At 40.0% G+C, this 19,887-nt stretch overlaps 1 protein-coding gene across 2 annotated transcripts in view; it reads right to left on the bottom strand.

Annotated features, from left to right (window-relative positions):
* The window catches only part of LOC309503036 (titin-like), a 41,454-nt gene extending 27,292 nt beyond the window's left edge, over positions 1 to 14,162 (bottom strand). The window contains exons 1-2 of one of the 2 annotated variants that reach the window (XM_082175727.1): positions 13,438 to 14,162; positions 13,022 to 13,187 (exon numbers count right to left, since the gene is read on the bottom strand). In XM_082175727.1, the coding sequence (XP_082031853.1) occupies positions 13,022 to 13,187; positions 13,438 to 13,443 (172 nt within the window). In that variant the 5' untranslated portion in view covers positions 13,444 to 14,162. Of the gene's footprint in view, positions 1 to 13,021 lie in introns of both variants that reach the window. The other variant, XM_082175726.1, reaches the window with a different exon arrangement.
* Between the last annotated feature and the right edge of the window lie 5,725 nt (positions 14,163 to 19,887).

Below are 19,887 nucleotides of genomic sequence, written 5' to 3'. Positions count from 1 at the left end.
GCGTCCAGAAGGAGATCTACGCCCTGGACCTGCCTACCACCCTGAACGAACTTATTGAGTTAGCACCAGTGTTGTTTTCGTCAACGATGACGATAACGAAATTATTTCGTTGACGCACCTTTTTTTTTATGACGATAACGCGACGATGACTAGCTAAAAATGGCTCTAAGGTGACTAAAATATGACGAGACGTTTTCGAGTTTTCGTTGACGAGACGAGACGGAACGAAAATGATTATAAGTCTGACGTTCAATTAGGGTTGCCAACCGTTCTGTATAATACGGAATCGTCCCGTATTTGACACAAAGTCTTGTTCCGTATTGAACTGATGCGGAACGCACTTTGTTCCGTATTTTTGAGAATCAATTCAGTGCAAATCCATGACAGACACATAGCTTCTAATATGTCAGACTATGAACGAAGACATTTGTAGGCTATGAGAAAAAAAACCCGACGGTGCGGTAGATACTAATTTCTCCCCGTTTGTCTATGATCAGCGTAGCGTTTTTAACATCTTGGAACATCATCAGAGAATGCCCTTTTAATTGGTCGTTTCGCATTGTGAGTCACGTATCGTAGCAACGATGACGACAAGTGACAACAGCGGGAAATGTAAAAATGACTGCCTCCGAGCAGCCGGCGAGAAAGAAAAGAGCACAGAAATGTGAAATTGAATGGTAAAATGACTACCCGTGGCTGGAATGCGTGAGGGACAATGAATACAAGGCCAATTGTACCATATGCCGTCGCGTTTTTTCTGTTTGTCACGGTGGAGTGTGTGATATTAAGCAGCACGCATCAGGAGATAATCTAATAATTCTATTGAATAAGTTCGCACACAAGGCTACAGAAAACTGTTGTCTATTTTTCTTCAAATGCAGTCTAAGCCGGTGAGTTTTGAATGTTATATGTTGTATTTGTTTAAGTTAAAAATAAAACGTATTATAAACTAAACAAATCCATGGTTCATTGTTGGCAAAATGATCATGATAGCCTTTATATTTCACATCTATGTGGTTCAGTCTTGTATATTGATTAGGCCTACTTTGCTATTCTATAAATATATAGGCCTAATAAGTTGTATTATAATATGCTATAAGGTATGAAATATATTTATCTAAATGTATCAATTAGTTTCCACAATATTCACCAGAAGTCATCATTAAGGGGTTATTTAAAAAAAAAAATGTTATGAATTGCAACACTTGCTACAACCTGTCAAACCTAAGCCCATGTCCAATACTTTTTAACCTAAATAAATTTTTTTAAAGACTAAGTTACATTTTTTTTTTACTAAAATTGACTAAAACTTGACTAAAACCTTTTCGCGTTTTAGTCGACTAAAACTTGACTAAAACTATGAAGTTTATAAGTGACTAAAATGTGACTAAAACTAAAAAGCATCTTCGTCCATAAGACTAAGACTAAAACTAAAAGGGCTGCCAAAAACAACACTGGTTAGCACTACGAGTTGATGCACGGCTGTCAAGAGTCGAGCGACGCGTCCATCTCAGCCAACCTCTCGGAGGAGCGGAGAGTCAGCGGTCCAGCGGCACGGACGCGGTCAGCCCTACCTACGATCCCGAGCCCATGCAGGTAGGGCGAGCTCGGCTTTCCCGGGAGGAGAAGGAGAGGCGGAGGTCCCAGGGCCTTTGCCTTTACTGCGGTGGAACTGGACATTTTCTGAACACGTGCCCGGTAAAAGGCCACGCCCGATAGTAACAGTGAGGCTACTATCGGGTGGGATCTCCGCCGAGAAGACCTCACCGACATCTACCCTCCTCCCGGTAAGACTAAGATGGTCAACACACCAGCACGACTGTCAAGCACTATTGGACTCTGGGGCGGAAGGTAATTTTATGGACTACACCTTTGCACACAACCTTCGGATTCCCCTTCAGTCACTCACACATGACATTTCAGTTCACGCACTTAACGGTCAAGAGCTCCCCATGATTTCACTGTCTACTGGACCCATTACCCTCATCACATCTGGTAACCACTCGGAGACTCTGTCATTTTACATCATGGATTCACCTCTTGCACCCATTGTACTCGGTCATCCTTGGCTAACACGACAATCCTAGAGTGGACTGGCTCCGGAGGTCCATTACGGAGTGGAGCACTAAGTGTCATGAGTCCTGTCTTGTGTCTGCCTGTTCGTCTGTTCCTATGTCTGTGTTACAGGAGAAAGCAGTGGATTTGTCTAACGTGCCCGCGGAGTACCACGACCTGAAGGAGGTGTTCAGTAAGTCTCGAGCTGCTTCTCTGCCTCCGCATCGTCCCTACGACTGTGCCATAGATTTATTGCCAGGTAAATCTCCGCCTAAGGGCAAGTTATATTCGCTTTCTACTCCAGAGAGGGAGGCCATGGAGAAATACATTTATGATTCTCTAGCAACGAAGTTCATTCGCCCTTCCTCTTCTCCAGCGGGGGCGGGGTTCTTTTTTGTGGGGAAGAAGGACGGATCTCTGCGACCTTGTATTGATTACCGGGGTTTGAACAACATCACGGTAACTTATCCTTTGCCGTTGATGTCTTCAGCTTTCGAGAGGTTGCAGGGAGCGTCGCTCTTCACAAAGTTGGACTTGCGTAATGCTTATCATTTGGTCCGCATCAGGAAGGGGGATGAATGGAAGACTGCTTTTAACACCCCCAGGGGTCACTTTGAATACTTGGTCATGCCCTTCGGGTTGTCCAACTCCCCAGCAGTCTTCCAGGCCCTCGTCAATGACGTGCTGCGAGATATGGTCGATCAGTTCATTTATGTCTACCTGGATGACATATTGATTTTTTTCATCGTCTCTCCAGGAACACGTGCAGCACATCCGACGAGTGCTTCAGAGGTTACTAGAGAATGGGCTTTTTGTCAAGGCGGAGAAATGCGAGTTCCACGCACAGTCGGTTTCATTTCTGGGGTACATTTCGTCTGAGGGGGTACGTATGGACCCTGAGAAGGTTAAGGCTGTGGTGGAGTGGCCAATCCCAGATTCCCGCAAGGCCCTGCAGAGGTTTCTGGGATTCGCCAACTTCTACCGACGTTTTATTCGTAACTTCAGCCAACTAGCCGCGCCTCTGACTGCTTTGACCTCCCCCAGAACTACGTTCAGGTGGTCAGACGCGGCTGAGGCCGCGTTTACCAAACTGAAAGACCGCTTTGTTTCGGCCCCTATTCTGATAGCCCCTGATTCCTCACGTCAGTTCGTGGTGGAGGTCGACGCGTCAGAGGTGGGGGTAGGCGCAGTGTTATCCCAACGTTCCTCCACGGACGAGAAGATGCATCCCTGCGCGTTTTATCCCATCGCTTGTCCCCAGCCGAACGAAACTATGACATTGGTAACAGAGAGTTGTTGGCAGTCAAGTTAGCGTTGGAAGAATGGCGTCACTGGTTAGAAGGGTCGGGGGTACCTTTTATCGTCTGGACCGATCACAAGAATTTGGAATATATCAGGTCCGCTAAAAGATTGAACTCCAGGCAGGCTCGGTGGGCACTTTTTTTCGGTCGTTTTGATTTTACTCTCTCGTACCGCCCGGGTTCCAAAAACATCAAACCCGATTCTTTATCGCGCATTTTTGATCGTTCCGAACGCCCGGTTACTCCCGAGTGCATTTTACCCGAGAGCCTATTTGTCTCCACACTCACATGGGAGGTCGAATCGAAGGTCAAGAAGGCCTTAGAAGGGGTAACGCCTCCGGTCGGTTGCCCTCCGAACCGTTTATTTGTGCCGGAGGGATTACGGTCAGACGTTATTCAGTGGGGGCATTGTTCCAACGTAGCTTGTCATCAGGGAGTGACCCGTACTAGTTTTCTGGTTAAGCAACGATTCTGGTGGCCTCTTATGGCCCGGGACATTCACAGTTTTGTTTTGGCTTGCTCGGTTTGTGCCATTGGTAAGTCTTCCAATCGACCCCCAGATGGGTTACTCCAACCGCTGCCTGTCCCTTCGAGACCCTGGTCCCATATCGCACTAGATTTTATTACCGCCCTCCCGCCCTCCCAGGGCAACACGGTAGTTTTAACCGTGGTGGACCGGTTCTCGAAGGCGACTCCCTTTATTCCCTTGCCCAAATTACCCTCAGCCAAGGAGACAGCGGTGACCGTCGTAGATCACGTCTTTCGTTTACATGGCCTCCCGATTGACGTGGTTTCCGACAGAGGACCCCAATTTGTGTCCAAATTTTGGCAAGAGTTTTGTAGATTACTGGGTGCGACTGTCAGTCTGTCCTCAGGGTTTCATCCCCAGAGCAATGGTCAAACCGAGAGAGCCAACCAGGATCTGGAGAGAGTGTTGCGGTGTTTGGTATCCAAGAATCCTTCTTCCTGGAGTCAGCAACTGTCTATGGTGGAGTACGCCCACAATTCATTACCAGTGTCATCCACGGGCCTATCTCCGTTTGAGTGTAGTTTAGGTTTCCAGCCACCAATTTTTCCCAGTCTGGAGTCCGAAGTCGCGGTCCCCTCCGCTCACGCCTTTGTCCAGAGGTGTCACCGCACCTGGACTAGAGCCCGTGAGACTCTACTCCAGGTGGGGGCGCGCACCAAGGCTAAGGCCGATCGCCACCGGTCGAAGCCTCCCGTATACGTCGTTGGTCAAAAAGTGTGGCTTTCTACTAAGAATATTCCTCTCCGTTCCGTCTCTAATAAGCTCGCACCCAAATTCATTGGCCCGTTCACTGTCACCAAGATCATTAGTCCTGTGAAAGTCCGCCTCAACCTTCCTCCAGCGTACAGGAGAATTCATCCCGTTTTTCATGTGTCCAAGATTAAGCCTGTGTTTCGATCAGCAATTAACCCGCCAGTCCCGGTTCCTCCCCCGCCGCGTCTCGTAGATGGGGAACCTACTTATTTGGTAAATCGTATTCTGGACTCTAGGCGGAGGGGACGCGGAGTCCAGTACTTGGTGGACTGGGAAGGTTACGGTCCGGAGGAGAGGAGTTGGGTTCCTACGAGAGACATTCTGGATCACTCCCTTATCGATGATTACAATCGATAGGTAAGGGAGTCTGGGAACGCCAGGAGGCGTTCCTAGGAGGGGGGGTACTGTCACGGTTCGCGAATGCATTGCTTTCTTCTCGTCTCGTGCATTTGTTATTTGTGTGTGTGTGTGTGTGTGTGTGTGTCGCGTGGATCTGTGGGTGTGGCCGGAGCAATCACGCTCATTCATCCTGTCTGCAATCATCATCGGCGCCAGCTGCGACTCATCATCACTTCCTTAAATACTCACCGTTTTCTCCTCTCCATTGTCAGATCGTTGTTTGAAGTCTTGTGCTGTTTGGTGTTCCCGATCCTGTGTTCCTGTTCCCGTTCTGTGCTCGTGTGATGTTTGTGCCTGGATTCCTGTTCGCTGTTCTGTTCTTCGTTCACCCCGGATATCTTCATCACCATCACGACACTTCAGCACCTATCAAGACTCACCCGTGTTTGACCATCGAAGTCCCTGCGTCACCAGCCTGTGTTTCCCTGTTTGATTCATCATTTCTTACATTAAAGAGTTTATTGCACCAGCTATTGCTTCCTCGTTCTTACAGCATGACACTACTCTTCATTGCTTTGGAACAATACATATTGTGAAAAGCACTCCAACTTAATTTAATTAAAATGAAAATGTTCTTGAGTCATCAGCTGATCAATTTTGCTTTGGCTAAATGGATTTACCACATTAAAAACAATTATAATAACCAGTTAGTCTTGTGCTTTAAACATGATTTCTGACAGTTCAACGAATAAAAGCTAAATGTACTGTATTAAGCACAATCAAGTAATAAAGCAACAGTTTTCTGTTGTTATTTAAGAAACAGTTAATAACATTTTTATTTGTCATGTATTAAAATTAATATTTTGATACAGCCTTCCTCAATGTAAATATTTTACCTGTACTTAAACTTCTGGTGCATATGACAGTAAGCCTCACAGTCTGTGTCTGTAGTCTGAGTTATGAAGGAAAATATAAAATAAATAAATATAAATGAAAGAAAATATTAAAGAGTCATCCCCTGTCTCCCCTGCCAAGAACAAAAGTGTGTGCTTCCTAAGGTATTGAGTCACCTCTGGAGCAGAGCAGTATTGTGGGATCTGTCTTAGACTGGCAGGGTTATTACGACTAGCGGTTGGGTGGGTGTTTGCAGGCTTTAATCTCTACTGACTTAAATTAGGAATTACCTCAAGCACATGACTTCACTGGAAGTCTGCACGTGACTCGCTCCGTTCCGTGTCAGTCTCACTCATATGTGCACTCATCTACACACACACACACACACACACACACACACACACACCGCATGGGTGTTTATCCACACTCTGAAGGACAGCAACAACTGCAGCTCGCTTAGGGGAAGTCCCTGTCTTTCTGTGGCCGTCATACCACAGGCACGATCAAACTGAGATAATGACAGCCAGTCTTAGGATTGACGCTACCGCAGTGATGATAAATTGAACCATCATATCAGATATCTAAAACTGGACTGATACCTGCCCGATGTGTTCATATCACGGCACTTCTCCAGCATTCGCACATGCCTTAAACAGTGCACATCCTCAAGCTTCATCAATCTGGGCTGCAGGCTAAAGTTGTCATGAATAAAAGATGAGGTGGATGGACCCTGTGTCTCACTATCCACTTAAATCAACATGTAGTTCACAGTCACAGCAGAGAAAGATACAGTAAATAAGACTGTAGCGTTTCAGATGAGACTCCCCAGATCTGCCATTAAAAGGCTCATAAATGCATACTTTAGTTATAAGATACTTAATTTGACTTAAATGAATTTGCAAAGTAAAAAAAAAAAAAAAAAAGTAACAGCATAGTAAAATTATAAAAGACATTCAATAAATAACTACATTATTAATAATCAACTCTTTTGCATTATGCAGCAATCACATCACGTTGATAATTGTAATTGTACATCATGTCATGTCATCATTGCATGTTTCCGTTACAATACTACTAAAACTAAATAACTGTTTTCACATACATATATAATATATATAGATATATGTGTGTGTGTGTGTGTGTGATTCCTGTGATGGCAAAGCTGAATTTAACTAATTATCTTTAGTATCACATGATCCTTCAGAAAAGTAATAAAAAATAACCAGCATTTATTTGAAATAGAAACCTTTTGTAACATTATAAGTGTCTCTACTGTCACTTTTGTTCAATAGAAAACATCCTTGCTGAATAAGAGAATTAATTTCTTTAAAGTCCTACTGAAGTGCCTTGGAACGTGTCAGTGATGGACTGTAAGTTTTGAATGCATATATCTCCTAAATGAGGATTTTGTCATTGTTTTGGAACACACCAGCTTATTCATAACCTTAAGGCTAACATATTCATACTAAAAGCTAAAACTTAAGTTTTGATTTCAGAGGGCCTTTAAAAAATTATCTTTCTGACCCCAAACTTTTGAACAGTAGACTTTTACTGCATCATTTCATTACAGCCAGCATTAACTGACAAGCTTTCTTTTTCTATACATTCTGAGCATAATGGAGGTGTGATTCATTATTTTTCTGTCAAAAACAATAAAAGCACGGTTTTGAATTAACCAAGATCTTCTCTACATTGAGCTTCTCTATTTCTGGAATGTTTTGAATGAGCAACGCAGCAGTGCCGCATCTAGTGGGTTCAATGACTTACATCATTGCATCTCATGCCTGACACACACCTAACAATTTTATTTTATTTTAAATTCGACAAATATTCTACATTTTAATTTTAATTTGACAGCCCTAGTCTCCTTACTTCGTCTGGCATATCATTTCATCTCAAAGACTTGGTAGTGCACGCATTTGTGAAGTTTGAGATAGTCGTGATGAGTAAAATGTAAAGATGCTGAGAATACCTCAAAGCTTCTCACTGACATAACGATATCCCATGATATTTTTCCTTTTTGCCATTTACAGAGACAGGTGTGATATCTCTATTTCTACTTATCTATTTCCTGCACACTATTTAAATAAAAAAATGTTTTACAGCATCAATAAGAACATTTCCAGACTCGTTGAATCATCTATACCACTAGTCATGTTCAGCACATTGCATCAACATCCATCACTTTTGATTTAAAAGATTCTCAACCCAGAGAACAATAGCACAGTAATGAACTGTATTAGTCATTTTGATTTTATTCCAGAAAGGGAGAGAGAAAAAGGAAAGATGACTCAATCCAATCCAAACCAAACGTGTGGTCACCATTACAAATCCTCAATCTTTCTTACATCATAAAACCTTAGATAACATGCCAGTGTGAAAAGGTCTAGACTGAAATAACACATGTCTTAAAAATGAAGAGATGAAGATGAAGAGGTCTCAAGCAAATGTGGGGTGTTTATTTCTCTGTTGGCACCCAAAGCCCTTGCTTGCTTTTTAAAACACTGGTGAGTCAGATGCTTTCATTCTGGAGCCATCCTATACGCCCTAACACCCTAGAAGAACTACTGCCTCAAAGCACTACCAAAAGATTAGGTAAGGCATTTGTGTCATGCTTAAAGTTTTCAAATTTAGTAACAAATCAATACACATAACAGTATGAGCATGTTGTGTTTTATCACATCATTAACAAAGCTCTGAGGTCATGCCAACTCTCTGCTACAAGCCAGGATGGAATGAGATTACACAGAACATCATTATGGCTTTAATTAGATCAAGGACAAAAGCTCAGAGTTACAGTGGCATTATTTTGATGTTTCAGTGCAAGAGGTCAATGAAACTCCGCCCACTTACATAAATGCCACAACAAAGCAATTGTATGCACACTTCACTTCTGTAGATTGTGGCTTATTTTATAAAGCTTGTTGGAACAAGTATACACCCAATGACAAAATTGGATTTAGCAAACACAGTAATATAACAATATATAAGAATGTAATATCGTCATAGTAATATGTAATAGTATTAAAGTGATAGTTCAACAAAAAGTGATATTTTATAAATTAGCCTAATTTATTTGTTGTAAAACTATTGATTAAACAAGTAGGCCTACACAAAATCGACAGCACTGAACTTATTTAAAATATATTATAATACAGATAGCTCACCCAAAAGCAAACATCTATAAATATTTAATCATCTTTATGTTGTATGCTGTCAGTGGAGCACAAAATTAGATTTTTATTCAATACAAAAAAAAGTAAATAATGACAGGTTTACATTTTTGGATGAACTATTTCTTTTTTAAGAGTCTGTATACAACTTTAATTGGAGTTTACGGCAACAAAAAGCTTCAGCGGTGGCCTTTTGTAGGCCCCCCCATCCCCTCGATTTATAGAGGCTCATTATAAAAAAGTGTAATATCTAGGTAATCTACATCACAGTTGAGAAATTTCAACTTTCTGCAAATGAGAAGCAATTTTCGCAAGCAACAACCAATAGGAAAGAAGCCTTTCAGTGGAGCTCAGCTCCCGTCACCGTCCCGAGTGCAGTGCAGGCAAGACAGAAGAGTTCGAGGGCGATTTCACTGTTTTATATGATTTGACTGTAACTAACCACAAACATGGATATAATAAAATGATGCATGGAAAAGAAACTGTCGACAGTCTCAGTGAGTTTAATTCATACATTTATAGTTTGAGTGTTGTAGTTTTATGATGCAAGTTTAGCACTGCTGCAGTTCATTTTACAGTTTCCCCTGCATTATGTTGACTATTAGGGACAAGAAAATGTATTATTTGTCAAATTCGGATGACGTTTTAGTAATTTATGACAGTATGAGTGAGTTAAATTTGTAGATTGACCGATCGTTAATCTAGTAAATTATTTAATCCACTGAACACTGCTGTGTGGTAATATAAAAACACTCTCCCAATAGCATACTGTTTCTTTTGAGCCTAATTCCTAGTCAAATTAAAATAATATAGTTGTATCACTTGTGATGGTGTTTTGTATAGATGTGGCCAGATGAGCAGTCTACCAATAACATTAGAGCGACAGCACTACCAACGCCCACAAGCGACTTCACAGTATAGAGACTAGCGACATACAGCGTCAAAATCGCTGGCTGTGTGAACGGGGCTTATGGGGCCACGTGGGTCACTCAATCAGCAGACATGTAACGTGCGATTAGAGTGATTGACAGAAAACCTGACAAGTTACAAAACAATATGACCTTTTCAGCTCATCATGAACCTGAACATGGGAGGCCCCTGAACTTGGGAGGCCCCTGGGCTTCAGCCCAGGTTAGCCCGTGCATTAATGCGGCCTAGGCGGTGGCACATAAAAGTGCAACACCAGTGGTTTGATAAAACCACCCACTTGCTAAAGGCCAGTGAGAAGCTAAGCAAAATCAGTGGATCATCATTAAGTGTTGATGTAAACGGCATTTAAAAGAAAGGAAAACTGTCACAAAGAGCAGAGGAAATGGGCTTTCTAGCAATGCAGAATGTCGCCAATAGCAGATTGGAAAAGCAATAACGTTTTAGTGCAGCCTGAGGGATGTTTCATCTCATCAGAATCACTACACATGAAAGCAGAATAAATGCATATTAACTCAGTTTATTCTAATGCACTGAATTAGTCTTATGCATTTGGTATTGATTAATTTCCACCTACGAGTAATGCAACAACACAACCTCTCAGCTGGACAAAGAAAAGCTGGTGATAGGCAGAAAATTACAGCTGTGTGCTTTGTTAGAGAATGTGACAAAATGTACCTTCGTGTTTGTGAGGACAAGTTTTTGAGTGTGCATAGATGCCTTTTTATATAAAATCAACTATCGGGGACTATTATTACTCCCCCAATCATTCTCATTGCAAATGGTTAAACTGCCTTTCACCTACCACAAAAGAACAAAACAAAATTCAAACGTTCTAGTCATTTTCCATGAGTCATATGTGGTCATGCCAGATTAATAACTTTGTCACTCTGCAAGGGTCTATTAGCAAAACAAAGATACAAGAAATCCTCCAAAATCCGAGCAATTGATCATGTATTATAATTTCCATTTGGTCACAAATAAATGATGTTTGAAACCTTTCGCTACACACTCCACAGATTGTTTGTGTGGACAGTCTGACCTCTGAGGCCATGGAAAGTTGTGCATAGCCAAGCCAACAGAGTGCTATCCCCTTTCAGAACAATTATTGCTAAGTGTGTGGGTTTTTTAATTAATATCTGGATTATGGTTGGATCATTATTGCAGGGATTAATATGTTTCTATATGTTACATATTTGACAACAGTTATTCTAACCCTAATTAATAGAGTGTGACACATCATGCCCATATTCCAGAATGACAATGTCAAGATTGATCAGGCTCAAATTGTGAAAGAATGGTTGGGAAGGAGTAGAATCATTTTCACACATTAATTGGCACCTCTGAGTCCAGACCTTAAATTGAAAGTCTTTGGGATGTGCTGGAGGAGACTTTACAGAGTGCTGGACTCTAACATTGTCAATACAAGACCTTGACAAAAATGTATGAACCTGTTGATGGAAAAACATCACAACATTTATTTCCATCAAGAGGTGCATACATTTTTGGTCAAGATCTTGTATTGACAATGTTAGAGTCCAGCACACTGTAAAGTCTACTCCAGCACATCCCAAAGACTTTCCATGAATTTAAGGTCTGGACTCAGAGGTGCCATTGTCACATTGTCACCCTGGAAAGTGATGTGTCTTCCTACAGTACATGGTTGTTTAATGAAATGAAAAGCTACACACTCTGTCAGTTGGGTTTAGAAGAACTGTTGCCAAACATATAATAATCGCTACATTAATGATCCAATCATAGGCTCTTAAGATTTTGCCCATTTAAATCCAAACAGTGACCTTTTTTGGCCGGGCAGTGTACTGTATATTACTAAGAACTGCCAATCAAACAAAATAGCATGACATATCCATATTAGGAAACAATTGAGATTTTATTATAAATGCATAAATGAAAATAATTAAAAGAAATGTATTTTGCTATGCACGACTGTATGATTATCTTTTTTGCGACTATTAGAACGGACCTATTGAGAACAACCACTGCCTTATATTTCAAAATGTACACACCCAGATTCTCAGCCATGCCAGTAAAAAGCTAGATTTTCTGGTAACATCATATTCTGGACATTATCTAATGTCCAGATAATGGCACATAGCAAACAGATTATTCATTCAAGTTCTATTTGTCTTATAAAAAATTGCTTTTCCACAGACCCCCTGGAGTACCTTCAGGGACCTCCAGGGGTCCAGAGACCCTTGGCTGAAAAGCCTGGAACTACACAAACCAAACTGGGTGTTAGACATAACACACCCTTGAAAAAATATCCGATACCCAAAAGAAGATCATATAATGTTCAAGGTGCCAATCATTAACATGGAATGTAATAAATGTACATCAATTTAGCATTTTAAGAGCATGCTGCAAATACAGTAAGGGTAAAAGTTTGACCTGGATAAATAAAACACCTAAACTCTATTTCTGTTGATGGAGTGCAAATGAGAAAATGTTAGTGGCATCGGTGAAACCATAACACTGTCAGAATTATGTGCTGTGACGTGGCCAGTTCTGTACTGTTAAGGATAACAAAGAGACAAAGCCAAATATAAACACCTAAAGGACAATCCCCTCTCATCGGCTCACTGATCTAAAACCAACAAATGACTTCTGCTAAAAACAGCTAAAATATACTACATATTCCTTTATGAGGACAAAATAAAATAGGTTACTATGAGGTTACTGCCACCATGGAACCCCAAACAAACAAAGTGACTGAAGAAGGAGGGGTAAATACTTCACTGTATTTTTCATAATTGGATTATCCACCATTTTGTGAGACACATCTAAGGGGTGTTACTCCTTTAGCAAATTATCACGCATCACATTTTGGTGAGTGAGAACGTTTGCCTTCCACATTTTTTCTCTGAAGTCTAAACTTGATAATGAGCTACACAAGCTTGATAATAGGGCACAATGTCCTTATGTTGGGGTGTTCCATTCATTTCTACAAGGCTGTAGGTAGACTGAATAAGCCACTGACCTTTCAAAATGAAACATTAAATGTTAATATACTTAGCTACATTCGTAGTTACCTTCACCCAAATCCAAAACGGCTGGGACAGCACTGCTTCTGGCGGTATCTGGTACGACCTGATCAGAACTATCTTTTGCCCGTTTCGATGGTATCCTGGGGCTGGGAGGCGCCATTCCTCTTGCTTCTTCATCAGCACCCTTCTTCAGGGTCATCTGGACCTCAGCCTTCCTCATGATGCATATGAGAGCTTCTTTACAGACTGCTGCACGTTATTGGACTGATTAAAGTTTCAATTTACATTAAAATGTATCTCTAATCTCTAAATTGTCCATAAATAATGATATGGTAAACATATTCCAAACATTCAAGCAGACATCATCAAATGCAAGACTCCACTCCAGGTCTAAGTTATCGAAGCCAGATAATGCAATACTTACATATCCAATGACTTCATTAAAAGGTGGAAATCTCTACCTGCATTAACAGAAGACCTTCTGAAAGGTCTTCAGGAACGTAGAAATTTCCCACAGGTTTTCTGCATTATAAATGTTTTGGGAATATGTTTCTCACATCCTTGAGACATCCAATTAGAGAAACAGAAAACAAAAAGCTTAATCTTTGTCCAATTAGGCGAATGGAGCTTGTGCATGTACTCCTGGCTGGTTGGTATTTTTAGAGCGAGTCCCAGAGGATCATATTGCATTAGCAGCTACCCCTGTTGCCTTTTGGAATATTTGGCCTCAGCTTTTCACCCTCAGACTTAGGTCCCACAGTTCTTCGGCATCTAAGGAAAAAAAATGACCACTGGATCCTTTAGGCAATTACTCAATTGCAGGATTTCCAACTCTGTAGTGGTTTCCAACTCAGTGCCTGCAGTGGCCAGACTTTCGTTCCCTTGCCCTCCAAGTTAAGCTGTCTCACTCATGATAGCCCCCTCCCTCCACTCGAATGTTCCCCCGGGGAGGTGACAGACAAGTCCCACTAAGTCATCAAGGAACAGCTGTACCCTGATAGGTCAAGTTTTTTTGGACAGCCCGGATGCTTTGGCCCAGCCCCTCATCTTCTTCTTTGGCACTAACAGCCAATCACAAGCTCCAGAAATTGTGACATAGTGGCCTAATGAGGGAGGGGGTCAGAATAAAGCTCTGATTCATGTGTCAAAGATAGCTGCTGAGTAAGAATCAACACCGTCACCAGCACCAGACTTGGCAGTGGGATTTTTTTTTTTTTTTTTAGAAAATGACATGATTCAACATTTGAATTGAATTGAATTGAAAAAGTTTATTTGAACAATAAGACAAATTAAAAAACAACAATCAAACAATACAATCGATATTTACCACAAAAAAAAGAAGAAAATTAAAAAAGAAGAAAAAAGAAAAAGAAAATACGTCCTTGTTCAAAAAGGAGTGGGAAGAAGCTAACGCTTATTCAATCCCACCCCCTTGCCACACACAATTAACTACCTTGTATGATATTACAATATCTATGGATTAATAATTAATAGTAGTAATTAATATAACAATAACAGTTACACCATTAATAGACTATCAATTTAATAATAATGTATTTAATAATAATGATATTAATAAACATCAATATCAAAAAAAATATTCAATAACTAAACATTATCACTAACATTACCCCAATAACTATAATTAGTATAATAACAATGATGACAACAATAATCAGTGAAAATCACAACCCCTCATTTTTGTATCTTTCAAAGACCATATTCTTATATGATGATTTAAAAGAATGTATATTAGGAGATTGCCTGTGTTCGTCCTTCATCCCATTCCACAGTTTTACCCCACATACAGACACACAAAAACTCTTCCTGGTGGTTCTGACCAGATGCATTTTAAATATTGTGTCCCCCCGTAAATTATAACCCCCGTCTCTCTGGCTGAAAAGATTTTGGATATTGAGTGGTAGAAAATTCTTGCTAACTTTAAACATGATCAGTGCTGTGTAGTATTGAACCAGGTCCTGAAGTTTAAGTAATTTTGATTGTAAAAACAGAAAATGTGTACGATCCAAATACCCAGCTTTGTGTATGACACGGACTGCCCTTTTTTGCAATACTGACAGTGAGTATAGTGAATTTTTATAATTGTTTCCCCAGATCTCTATGCAATAAATGAAGTATGGAAGAACTAATGAGCAATACAAAATATGACAATGCAATACAACATTCAAGCCTTGTAAGAATTCACATTATTTCCTATTATTATTAGAACAAAACCTATTGATATTTGATTATCTCATCAGCAATGGTAATAGTTGGCTAAATTAATGAATTCCTTCATGAGTGTAATGAACGTAGTGATACTTTGCACAGTCCAAAGAACATGAGAACCAAACAAAAGACCCTAAAACAACAGCTGCAATACAACATGGACTGCCATCTGCTGGACATGTTGTGTACAAGCAATAATAACGCTATTTCATGGTTCAAATCTAGATTGTGAAGACGGCAACAACATTCAATATTCACTAACTGTAGTGGTCAACTAGTGGTCGAAGTCCAAAGCTAATAACAACATCTAGAGAGCTAGATAGCATAATGCTGACATTTTATTTAATATAAAACAGTGTTAGTTTTAACACCAGTTAAACCAGTGCACACCAGTTGTGTGGACATCTCATTTGCTATTCTAAAATAGATAGAATAATCTATATTTATCTTATTTGTATTATATATATATATATATACAGTGGGGAGAACAAGTATTTGATACACTGCCGATTTTGCAGGTTTTCCCACTTACATGTAGAAGTCTGTAATTCTTACATGTAGAAGTTTTTATCATAGGTACTCTTCAGTCTTCAACTGTTAGTGACGGAATCTAAAACAAAAATCCAGAAAATCACATTGTATGATTTTTAAGAAAATTTGCATTTTATTGCATGACATAAGTATTTGATACATCAGAAAAGCAGAACTTAATATTTGGTACAGAAACCTTTGTTTGCAATTACAGAGATCATACGTTTCCTGTAGTTCTTGGCCAGGTTTGCACACACTGCAGCAGGGATTTTGACCCACTCCTCCATACAGACCTTCTCCAGATCCTTCTGGTTTCGGGGCTGTCACTGGGCAATACGAACTTTCAGCTCCCTCCAAAGATTTTCTATTGGGTTCAGGTCTGGAGACTGGCTAGGCCACTCCAGGACCTTGAGATGCTTCTTACGGAGCCACTCCTTAGTTGCCCTGGCTGTGTGTTTCGGCTCGTTGTCATGCTGGAAGACCCAGCCACGACCCATCTTCAATGCTCTTACTGAGGGAAGGAGTTTGTCGGCCAAGATCTCGCGATACATGGCCCCATCCATCCTCCCCTCAGTGCGGTGCAGTCGTCCTGTCCCCTTTGCAGAAAAGCATCCCCAAAGAATGTTGTTTCCACCTCCATGCTTCACGGTTGGGATGGTGTTCTTGGGGTTGTACTCATCCTTCTTCTTCCTCCAAACACGGCGAGTGGAGTTTAGACCAAAAAGCTCTATTTTTGTCTCATCAGACCACATGACCTTCTCCCATTCCTCCTCTGGATCATCCAGATGGTCAATGGCAAACTTCAGACGGGCCTGGACATGCGCTGGCTTGAGCAGGGGGACCTTGCGTGCGCTGCAGGATTTTAATCCATGACAGCGTAGTGTGTTACTAATGGTTTTCTTTGAGACTGTGGTCCCAGCTCTCTTCAGGTCATTGACCAGGTCCTGCCGTGTAGTTCTGGGCTGATCCCTCACCTTCCTCATGATCATTGATGCCCCACGAGTTGAGATCTTGCATGGTGCCCCAGACAGAGGGAGATTGACCATCATCTTGAACTTCTTCCATTTTCTAATAATTGCGCCAACAGTTGTTGCCTTCTCACCAAGCTGCTTGCCTATTGTCCTGTAGCTCATCCCAGCCTTGTGCAGGTCTACAATTTTATCCCTGATGTCCTTACACAGCTCTCTGGTCTTGGCCATTGTGGAGAGGTTGGAGTCTGTTTGATTGAGTGTGTGGACAGGTTTCTTTCATACAGGTAACGAGTTCAAACAGGTACAGTTAATACAGGTAATGAGTGGAGAACAGGAGGGCTTCTTAAAGAAAAACTAACAGGTCTGTGAGAGCCGGAATTCTTACTGGTTGGTAGGTGATCAAATACTTATGTCATGCAATAAAATGCAAATTAATTATTTAAAAATCATACAATGTGATTTTCTGGATTGTGAAAAGTGAATTTTAGTTAAATATTTGAAAATATTGTGTTCAGTAATTAAAAAACATTCTTTTAATTAATTAATTGGCTGATATGTCAGTCTATCACTAATTATTTAAATGTGAACAGTCAACAAAAAGTTCCTAATTCAACAAAATGATATTGTGTCCAATTCTACATTATGATAAATAATTAGGGACATTTATACAGACTATTGTATAAATAGTGACTATACAGATTATTGTATACTTTGTAATTATATATTAAAAGTAAAAATATTACTTCCACAGCTTCATGAATGTTTTACCTCACAAGAGTGTTCACAATCCGCCAACCCTCTAGTAGATTTAACAGATGACTAATGTACATTTTCCCTACTTTATAATGAGATGATCATAAACAAGTAAAAGGATTTCAGAGGGCTGAATTTCATGCTAAATATGTGCTCCCTTCTCCTTGGAACCCCCTTTGAAAGGAAAATCCTTTCTGCAGTTTGTCCTGCAAGACCCAGTTGTTATAGAAACAGCATCGCTCCCTAGACTGTTGAATTGAGAGCAAATGTGTGGATGGTGCACAGGTCTCTGAGTGAGTGAGTGGGAGGGAACAGGGGAGGCAGATACAACACTTTACTATTCTAACACAATAGGGGAGATAGCAGATGTTCCACTAGGACACTGTTTTAGGGGCTAGGATGATTGGAAAAGGCATGGATGAATGGCAGGCATGGAGAGACTGGCTACGAGAATGATTGACGTTAACAGAAAACAATGAATATAAGAGTTCCACTTACGTGTGGTCGAGTCTCACTTAAAGCTGGAAGCAGAGCGGTGATGCTGTGATGAGTGGAGAGTCTGGTGTGTGTGTGTAAAACATCGACCCCTGCTGGTTGAAAAGGTACCCTGATCATTTGGGTGTTTCCTCTGTGATATCACTAAGGATAGAAGCTGCCCACTTGTGATGACATTTCAAATTTGATACGTCACATGCCTACACACACACACACACACACACACACACACACACACATATATATATATATATATTTTTTTTTTTTTTACTCAAATGTTCCCTAAATTGTTTAATGATACTGATAGCAGCAATAGGGACAGTGATTCTTTCAAATATATACCAAATGCACTTAAATATGATCGGCACAATGATTTAAAGTGTATGCTATATAAATATTTTAGTTATGCTCAACTCTACAATACTTAATTATCTAGAAATCTCCATAAAATGATTGCAATCTATATAAAATGGTTTTTAAAAGCTAATCCCTCATTTTAACATTTTCAAATACATTTTTATGGGGAGTCCAAAAGTCTTGGGACCATCCCAAAATATAGAAATTCTTTCAAATTTAAAGCACTATTCATTTAAAAACAAAATTGTTTGAAAAGATCCATGTACATAAACATTCCCATAATCTAAGGTGTAATGCAATGGTCTGAGAGTAGTTTTATTAGGTATTTTTTTACTTAAAAAGTATAAATATGAAATGTTGTTGTTTGTTTCTGAAGTTAATCGACTAGCAAGTTCAAGCTTTTCTTTAAAAATAATGTGATTTTCATGATCACATACAAAATTAAGTCAAATTCCAGTGTAACATCAGTTAATAAATCAAACTGGAGAAGGAACAATAATAGTCTTGATGCATTTCATTCATACACTAATTTATAACATAAAATCAGCATTCATTATCAAAGCTAGCTAATTTATTTAGTTTTATGACAAGGTAAATAATCTGTGATCATATCTTGTGACTCCTTTTTGGTCGCATTAGCCTTCTTGAAAGTCTGAAGTCAGTGCATTACTCATATTGGATGTGAGTTACCTTGAAAGTGTTTTCAAAGCAAAATAGCACTTCATTCATATTGAGCATTTGATGAATGTAAAATGCCCTTATGATTAGAGAGACATCTTATCTCATACAGACGCAAAAACACTGCGAAACCAAAGCATACTGTATGTACCAGTGTGTGCAGCTGTGTAAAGATTACTATGAGATGCACATCTAAAAACAGGTGTTGTGCCGAATACTGACCCCCGCCAAATTATTACCCCCCCTAGTATTGGTAGGTTTAGGATTAGTTGTGGGGGAGGGGTTAGGATTAGGGGTGGGGTTAGGATTGGGCTACAACTAATCCTAAACCTACCAATACTAGGGGGGGTAATAATTTGGCAGGGGTCAGAATTTGGCACAACACCGGCTTATAAAAAGTCATTCACAGATTCTTCAGTAAGCATTTTAAATACCACATGGATACAGCCAAACAGTTAGCCTAACAGCTAAAGTTATGTAGAGTCCTGAATAACGTCTATTGTACAATGTCACATGGTTAAAAATGCTAGTATTATGCTAGTACGGATTATTAAATATCACACACTACAAAAAAGCTATTAAACATTATATATTTCAGTTGAAAGCCTGTATCTTTCATGCTGCTTGTATGACAGGCTGCTATATTTTCTTGCAACTTATTGACATCAGCTAATTTACATTTAAAAATATCAAACCATTTTAAATTTGTCCAGCATTTAACCAACATTTTTATTAAAGTTAAAATACCTATAGGCCTATATAATATATATAAACGTGTTTTTTTTTTTGTAGTAATATTCTATTAAACCTGTCATTTTGGCGTTATTTGGGAGCAGCAGTGACGCAAACATTATCCTTGTTGCAAGTGAACCACATTTAATTAATGAAGGATAGGAA

The sequence above is a fragment of the Leuciscus leuciscus genome (assembly GCF_965113295.1).
Source record: "Leuciscus leuciscus genome assembly, chromosome: 7".
In the NCBI taxonomy this organism is placed as follows: domain Eukaryota; kingdom Metazoa; phylum Chordata; class Actinopteri; order Cypriniformes; family Leuciscidae; genus Leuciscus; species Leuciscus leuciscus.
This window is presented reverse-complemented; position numbering and strand designations above follow the sequence as displayed.